This window comes from Conger conger, chromosome 13 (assembly GCF_963514075.1).
Source record: "Conger conger chromosome 13, fConCon1.1, whole genome shotgun sequence".
NCBI lineage: Eukaryota > Metazoa > Chordata > Actinopteri > Anguilliformes > Congridae > Conger > Conger conger.
Genome location: NC_083772.1, coordinates 2210823 through 2220107, shown reverse-complemented (window position 1 = coordinate 2220107; position 9285 = coordinate 2210823). Strand labels below are relative to the sequence as shown.

At 49.7% G+C, this 9285-nt stretch overlaps 1 protein-coding gene across 1 annotated transcript in view; it reads left to right on the top strand.

Annotated features, from left to right (window-relative positions):
- LOC133108203 (centrosomal protein of 63 kDa-like) overlaps window positions 1-8616 on the top strand; it is a 12726-nt gene extending 4110 nt beyond the window's left edge. Inside the window, exons 6-8 of the mRNA XM_061217656.1 lie at window positions 2981-3099; window positions 5729-5894; window positions 8054-8616. Of these exons, the coding sequence (XP_061073640.1) occupies window positions 2981-3099; window positions 5729-5894; window positions 8054-8311 (543 nt within the window). The 3' untranslated portion in view covers window positions 8312-8616. The remainder of the gene's footprint in view (window positions 1-2980; window positions 3100-5728; window positions 5895-8053) is intronic.
- The last annotated feature ends 669 nt before the right edge of the window (window positions 8617-9285 follow it).

Below are 9285 nucleotides of genomic sequence, written 5' to 3'. Positions count from 1 at the left end.
TCAATGCTTTTTTCTTCATTCAGTTGCTCATTAGTCGATATTCCAGCCCAGCGAAAAAAGAGGGTCAAGTTTAAATCCATTATTGACATTTTCATCATATTTATTAGTCAGAATCAAGGGCACAGAGCTTTGGTCGGACAAAGAGTGATTTATCCCCCTCTCACAGCATGAGTTTCAGGAGTACAAGGAGAGGGTGTTCACTAGCATCTCTCTTCTCTCTAAAACTTGCCTGACCTCCAACCACTCTGCTCATCTCAGTCCTTCTCCATCCTTCTGTACTCAGCCAACCTGGGGCCTGGAGTACCAAATGCAAACAAATAATAAAACTATTATTATTATTATTATTATTATTAATGCAAACACTTAAGTAACAGGCCAGATCTCTCACTGTCGAGACGCTTCCGCGGAGGAGCAGAAGAACGCGAGCGAGAGCGCTCTGGGTTTTATTATTCCAGGGTGCCGTTCCCATCTTCCCTGACAGTACCTCAGACATCTCCGCATTAAAGGGCAGAAGTGGGTCTGGCGAGTTGAGACTCGCACCATCCCTCCACCACCTGCCCCAGCCTCAACCCCCACTCTGCCCTCTGCTCTCTGCTCCCTGCTCCCTGCTCCCTGTTCTCTGCTCTCTGCTCCCTGTTCTCTGCTCTCTGCTCTCTGCTGCTCCCTGCTCCCTGCTCCCTGCTCTCTGCTCTCTGCTCTATGCTGCTCCCTGCTCCCTGCTCTCTGCTCTCTGCTCTCTGCTCTCTGCTCCCTGTTCTCTGCTCTCTGCTGCTCCCTGCTCCCTGCTCCCTGCTCTCTGCTCTCTGCTCTCTGCTCTCTGCTCTCTGCTCTATGCTCCCTGTTCTCTGGGCTCTGCTCTCTGCTCCCTGCTCTCTGGGCTCTGCTCTCTGCTCTCTGCTGCTCTCTGCTGCTCCCTGCTCTCTGCTCTCTGCTGCTCCCTGCTCCCTGCTCCCTGCTCTCTGCTCTCTGCTCTCTGCTCTCTGGGCTCTGCTCTCTGGGCTCTGCTCTCTGGGCTCTGCTCTCTGCTCTCTGCTCTCTGCTGCTCCCTGCTCCCTGCTCTCTGCTGCTCCCTGCTCCCTGCTCCCTGCTCTCTGCTCTCTGCTCTCTGCTCTCTGCTCTCTGCTCTCTGCTCTCTGCTCTCTGCTCTCTGCTCCCTGCTCCCTGCTCTCTGCTCTCTGGTGTGCGTTAGTGGAGCAGGGACTCTGCAGGCGGTCCGCTGGGATTACCCAGGCATCACAGAGGGCCGGGCCGTTGTCTGTTCACTCCCGTCTCACAGAGATCAGAGAAAATGGCCTTTTAATGGTGCTTTGTGAGAGAAAACCAATCCATCGTATGGCTTTAATGATGAAAAACGGGCCTGTCTGCGGGAGAGGAGTCCAAATGGCCTTTCGCCGTTTGGATGGGGCACCTGAGGAACAGCTCGGCACACTGGGGAGTTAACATGCCGACATTAAACTGGTTCAGAGCGCATGGAGTCTCACTCACACACTCCAGCAGGGCTGAGAGGGAGGCCTCCTGTGAGCCCAGCTTACCTCAGCCCCATGGGGAGCACCTCCATTTTGGGGCAAGATCATATGAAGCTGTTGATGAGAGGTCTGGAGAGCCTCAAGCACCCAACTCAAGTGACACAAGTGACCAGGTCTGGGCGAGTGATATTATGCCTCCAGAGCTTTTGTGTGTACATAATACCAGATTATTAATACAAGCAATTGATTTAATCTTATTTTTGGTTGGAATTTTGAGCCACTCAAGAAACACGTGAGACGCCTTATACCTGTATCAGCAACACGTGAGACAGCTTATACCCGTATCAGCAAGACGTGAGACAGCTTATACCTGTATCAGCAACACGTGAGACAGCTTATACCCGTATCAGCAAGACGTGAGACAGCTTATACCTGTATCAGCAACACGCGAGACAGCTTATACCTGTATCAGCAACACGTGAGACAGCTTATACCTGTATCAGCAACACGTGAGACAGCTTATACCTGTATCAGCAACACGCGAGACAGCTTATACCTGTATCAGCAACACGTGAGACAGCTTATACCTGTATCAGCAACACGCGAGACAGCTTATACCCAGGGGTCTCCAATCTTATCCTAAAAGTGCCGGCGTGGGTGCAGGTTTTTGTTTTAACCCAGCAGTAACACACCTGATTATACTAATGAACTAATCGTGGTCTTTAATCAAGACCTAGATGAGTAGAATCAGCTGTCTTAGTCCTGTGCTAAAACAACAACCTGCACACACACCGGCCCTTTCTGGATAAGATTGGAGACCCCTGGCTTATACCTGTATCAGCAACACGTGAGACAGCTTATACCTGTATCAGCAACACGTGAGACAGCTTATACCTGTATCAGCAACACGTGAGACAGCTTATACCTGTATCAGCAACACGTGAGACAGCTTATACCTGTATCAGCAACACGTGAGACAGCTTATACCCGTATCAGCATTACTATTCCAGCTAGAGAGAGAAGAAATCAAAACAACAACAACAAATTATACAGGACTGAGAGAGAGCACAAAGCTTTCAGAGATATGCATTTTTTAAAAGGCAGCTGCATTTTTGGCCAATTTTTCTTTGTACACAGATTTCATTAATCTTTTTAATGAATCAGAAATGCAGTGCTCATCAAACACATTGCACTAATGCTGGGCGTGTCTGTCCCATGTCCACTGTCTGTGCCTGTCTGTGCCTTGTCCACTGTCTGTGCCTGTCTGTGCCTTGTCCACTGTCTGTGCCTGTCTGTGCCATAACCACTGTCTGTGCCATACCCACTCCTCAAATCCGAAACAGCTCTTCACTGTAACAACACTTTCATTCTATTTTACCTTGAACCAAAACACTGCTCCCCACTGTCTTAACCCACTTTTACATGACCTTACATTACAGTCATTTAGCTAACGCTTTTGTCCATAGTGACTTTTGATTACAAAACGCTGCTTCTCTTGGTTTTTCTGATTGCAGACCCCTGCAGGTGAGGTCTCAGGTGAGGTCTCCGGTGACTCTGGGCAGTGGGAAGAGGAGAGTCAGCCAGCAGAGACGAGCTTCGCCTCAGAAGATCCCCACGGCATCAGCAGCCATGTGTAAGACATCAGCGCTGACGCAGACACAGACACAAACACAGACACAGACACAGACCCTGCCACTTTGGGCAGGTCCCGGGAGTCCTTCACCAGACAGAGAGCAGGGGTCAGCTGATGAGAGGAAAATGTTTTTCCCAATTCAGTCCTGGACTCTGAGACCGACAGTGTGTGTGTGTGATGTACTGAAAGTGAGCAGACTACATCAGAAAAGCTTGTTGACCGGAACGCCATGAACAAAAACAGCAGTCACAACCGCAGCATGTCACTTATATAGCGCCTTTCATCACAGGTGTCAGGGAGTGACGTAAAACGTCTCTGAATTTAAAGAACGGGCATTAAATGACCTCAGAGGACCCTCGTGAGAGGTCACGTGGCGGTGCGCTCACTGGACAGGGCCGTGGTGTACACACCTGGAATACCGGGAAGCCTGGGAGAACGGCGGAGCACGGCTGGTGTATGAGGAGTGTCCCCGGCTCCCTGGAGAGCGATGGCTGACGGTGGAGCTGCTCGCGCTGGGCGGATCACGTGATGAGAGGCGCTGTTTCACACGCGTGTTCTGGAGCTCCCCTGCAGCGGGGGGGGGGGCGGACGGGACAGGAGGGGGGGGAGGCAGACGGGGGGAGGGGGGGGGAGGCAGACGGGGGGCTCCCAGACACACCGCCAGCAGATGGTGTTTGTGCTCCGCCTCATTAGAGTCCCAGGTGTGAAGTGACTCTGGCACAGTATGCCTGAGTGTTTCTGAGAACGAACACACACACACACACACACACACTCACACACACACACATACACACACACTCACACACACACACATACACACACACTCATATACACACACACTCATACACACACACACACACTCACACACACACACACACACACACACACACACACACAACACACAACACACAACACACAACACACAACACACACGTACAGACACACACACACACACACGTACAGACAAGATAAAACAGGGAGCACTCACACTATTTTCCATTTTCACTGCCACACATACTATAGACACATACGCCCGATCACTAGTGTTAGTGCTTCATCATCCTCATCCTCATGCCAGTAAAAACATGAAGGCAGTTAATGAGTCAAAAGACTTGACTTCAACACTACCCCTTATTTTTTCCAGTTCAGACGCATCTGGTCCAAGATTTATATTCGCATCAAAGTTAAGATCCCACAAATTCAGGATAGCAGAACACAAGACTATAACATGTGCTACACAATTTTACACTATTTTGCAGAAGCCAACCATGGTATCTGCTCTGTGATTTTGGGGAATTGAGAAGGTTTCCATGTCAACCAGAGGCGGAGACATTATGAATAAATTGCTCCATAGAGAGGTGTATTGGATTCATTCACTAAACAGTGCCGAGCCTGTTCTGATGTTCTGATGTGTAGTTAGCCCTATAGGTTTATAGGCTAAAGACTTTTCAGCCAGTGTGATTCATATTTAAATTATTTGCAGCACAGCTGTGTTAATTGTTATTATCAGTTGAATGTTTTCAGGTGAATGGTCTGTATTTAGGAAAATATAATTTTATGATATGGGCATTTAGTGATAGATTTTATTAAACAATGAATTATTTTCATGTCCTGATACATACGTACGTATATTCTCATTTAGTGCTGTAGGGCTTCATTAACCCTTGTGTTGTCTTAAGGGTCAAAAATGACCTGCCACTATGTTTAACAGCAGAGAAAAACCCCAAAATGATATTTTTTCAACTTTGAAATTTGATCACAAAGTTTGTGATGAGTGACAGGTTGTTTCTTCATGAAAAATAGATTTGGGGTTTAAAATTCAATTAAGCTGCTTCATTGTTTTAGGGGTTTAGTGAAGGCGGGTCATTTTGTACCCTTAGGATAAGGGGAGTATAGAGAATGTTAAGACCACACAAGGGTTAACAAGACTCTGCTGCAAGGGCTTATTCCGGTCAAATTCCTGAAGCTCACACTCGTTTGTGTAAGTGTGTGGTGGCGAAGCTGAGAATGCGCCCAGCGGGAGTGGAATGAGTATGAGGGCGCTCTGAGCACACGGGAGAGCGGGGGTAATAACGCCCCCCCCCCCCCCCGTGACAGCGAGGCGGAGCTCCCTGAAGCCGTGTGCCGCCAGTGTACCTGACGGGACCTCAGGCCCGCGCCGTATGTGGAGTAAACGTCCCGAAATCCGCCCCCATCGTTCTCCCGCCCGTCTCCTTTACCCCCGTCCGTGTGTGGAATGGGCGCGGTACCCACGGGTCAGGGCCATGGCCTCACCGACAGCGACCGAGCGGGGGTCCCATCTGCAGTCAGAGCCACCGAGATACGAAGGAGCGCATGAGGAGGATTGGTTATGAATCTGGGGGGGGGAACGCTGTAAACCAGAGAACAGACACGTAAATTCCACAGGTGATCCCCCCCCACTCAAACTCTGTGTAGCGCAGGCCAGTCATGTGCCCTCCTGCTGTGATATGGAAGGAGGGGGGAGAGTTTCGACAGGGAGACGAGAGAACATACAGGCAGAAGGGCTGGTACGGCACAAAGTGAGACGGGAAGAGGGTTGAGGAGAGGGGAGAAGGTGAGGGTGCACGTCCACGTCTAATGCAGCATTCGCTGCGGTGATTAATTGCAGGAGCCCACAGGCAGCCTGCTGGGAGCAGACAGAAGCACAGAGCCCCACCCCAAAACCCGAGGACTGTTACTATCCCCATGGCAACAGCCACGGGGAGGAAGAATTCACGGCCAAGGTAGACAGGACGAAGAATACGTCAGCGCCGATGGAGCCTGCAGTCCTGACGGTGAGTCCAGAGCTCCTCCTGACCTGCGTGCGCTCCATATGGAGAAGTCCTCTCCCAGCCCCCCGCTCACCCCAATTACCTTTCAACCCCCGTTTTCTGGGACACTAGTCAAATAAACAAGCAGCACGTCCCTCTGCAAACGCTTCACTCTACCAACGCTGTCCTTGAAGCCTTGAGCACGAGTTCCTGTGACTTTCCTCACTGCAGAAATATAGCACTAGACCGTCCAGAAGCATTTTCTGTGAAATTTCTCATTCCATAAAAACATATGGAGCAGATTGCCTGAGCAGCCTATTGATTCAGGCCTCCTCCGGGGCCCACGGGTTCAATCTGCAGCCGCGGTACAAAGTGCCTTTAGTGCGCGCCGAGGAGCCAAGGAGAACGCAAGGGCACAGCGGCTGAATTCAAATGAAAGAGATGTAAAAGTTCCAGTGTGTGTGTGTGTGCGTGCGTGCGTGCGCGTGTGTGCATGTGTGCGTGAGTGTGTGCATGTGTGCGCGTGTGTGTGCATGTGTGCGTGAGTGCGTGTGTTTCTCATGACAAATTGATATTAATGTTCAGCCACTGAACACCCGGAGCACTGCTGGTTTGGAGCGTCGGTCCCGGGAGGCAGGTCTCTGTCTCTTCCTGCCAGACAGCCTGAGACCACACAACGACAGCCCCTCCATTTACATCTCAATCGCAGCGCCTCCATCACCCAGCACAAAGAGAACACACTCACAATACACTTTTCTTATTACGAGACCGTCTATTTATAGACCGGCGTGTGGGCACTCATTAATACCATTCACAGAGGTAATTGCCATCTTTACAGACCAATGCAGGGTAATATAATCTAATAGTCTTCCTATTTTTAAATAATCAGCAAATGTGTATCATTTTCTTGATCCATTATGCTCCACATACAATCTGTCAGAAGGTGTTCCTGTCACGCTTTTTGGCAGCACAATAATGCACTGCTCCTGGAAACCGCTAGTTTCTGTCATTCGGTGACAGCACCTTGTTCAAGTCAAATGGAAAGAATCAAATTGCAACATTCATTTGAAAGTCATTGTTTCAGGTTAGTGGAATATACGGGCGCAGATTTGGACCCTGGCTGATGTCTGCAAGGTGATCTGAAATGGAGAAAATAACGTAACGGCATCACAGAGGGGAGACGGGGGCATTGAGGAGAGGGGCAGGCCGTTGGATCCTGGCTGATGTCATTTTTATTTATATATCAAATATAGAATGGCTCCAGCAGCACGGGCGTGAGCCATACCTCACACACCCTGGAGACGCACGGCGCGGTTATAGCTCGTGTCAGAAGAAGAGTTAGCGTCACTCGAACCCGACCACGCTCACACACACACACACACACACACACACACACACACACACACACACACACACACACACACACACACACACACACACACACTCTCACACGGCTGGAATAATGGACGTCACCAAAAATATATATTAAAAGTTCCAACATTGACGCGTCCTCATTCTGCAAAGCTCTGCACATTCTGGAGCTGCCAGAAATTCCGACTCAGAATGAGGAATTACAGCCGTTCAGTTGGACTTCTCCTACATGGGAGTGGGAAACAGCTGAGAACGGAGAACTTCTGAGACGTCACAAATTCACCAATAGACTGTGTGGCTTCACTTACCACAGGGTTCCCCGTCAGTGCCAACAGCTGATCATATATTAACTCCCATGATCACACAGTACTTCCATGAGTACAGCAAAACCTATATTATTATTATTATTATTATTATAATTATTATTGGCATGAACACCCCCCTCCAGCTTTGCTTTCTGTTCACTTCTGCAGAAAAGACAGATCCATTAAGCGGGGCGACATGGCTCAGGCTGTAAGAGCAGTCGTCTGGCAGTCGGAGGGTTGGTGGTTCGATCCCCCGCCTGGGCTGTGTCTAAGTGTCCCTGAGCAAGACACCTTACCCCTAAATGCTCCTGATGAGCTGGTCGGCGCCTTGCATGGCAGCCAATCGCCGTCGGTGTGCGAGTGTGTGTATGAATGGGTGAACAAGAAGCATTAATAGTACAGCGCTTTGGATAAAGGCGCTATATAAATGCCAGCCATTTACCATTAAGCCATATTTACTCACCTGAAATCATCCTTACCTGACAACCTCCTCATCTCCTCCCGCAGTCTCCCAGCCTCACACGCACGATCGGGGGCCAGTTCCTCCGGGAGGAGGAGCACAGGATGAAGAGCCTGGAGCAGCGGTTCGACTCCTACATCCAGGAGCTCCACAGGGACACCCAGAGGATGCTCCTGAAGTACGGCGTGTGTCCCCCGGGAGAGGGCCACGGCCCCGGGGCCCCAGAGCCGGGCTTAAACACCCGGTTCACACAGCAGTCTGTGTCGCCGTGGGACCACGAGGAGCCACCAGTGGAGCCGGAATAACCATGTCATTAATTAATTGATATGAGTATGTGTCATAATACATGATGTAATGTGCAGCAATCGGGCTAAATGAACAATTGAATTGAACTGCGAGGGTAACCAGACAAGTGACGTGACATTTAGCTGCCACTTTCCCAACAAGCTGAACAGAACAAAGCACCCGTCTGCTCGATCCCACACGAAGAACTATAATCTGTGTTTAATTCAATTTTAGTCTGGCTTTTTGCTCTTAGATGCAGAGATAAAATGGCAAATAACCATGCGTTTGACTTTCTGTGCGTATCTTTCGTATATTCTTTGTACAGAAGACTGCAAGGGGGATAAAAGCACTACGCAAATGCTGAAAACCTGGTCTTTCAGTCGTCTTTATTAACTGAACGTGTACATTGTCAAAGGTATAAGGCACATTTTTAGGTCTGAACAGGTGTTTGTTTTAATAACTTAATGGTACAAAGTGTATCTCAGATTGTACGAGAGCACATCTGGATGGCGACTGACACTCAGGCACACGTTCACACAGAAATACACGCTCATGGGGCGCATTCAGCTAAACAAACTCATTTTTTCCTCCCGACTCCCGTTAGCCGCGTACGTGACCCAGCAGAGGATCACAGCTTGAATGAATGATGTCCAGTGAATGTGAACAGCAGCAGGATGTGAGCTTGTGAACGGCCGTTTCCAGGGGATTTACTGCCGCCCCCAGCGTCACGGCAACGGCCTCGCAGGTTGTCCAGCTGAACGCACCCCTGGGTCACACTGACGGCGAGCCCTGTTTAGGGTCCTTTGGTAAGCATGAAATTGACACCCTTCCCATAAGACAGCATCATAGAGGCAAGATGAATCCAATTTTCATCAGAAAACGTATAGGAAACTAGCTACGCTCGATTGGACAGATTGATCTTCACACGGAACCTCGCCCACTCATCGATCACGCGAAGGCACACGGAGAAAATAACGCAGTGGCACAAATACTT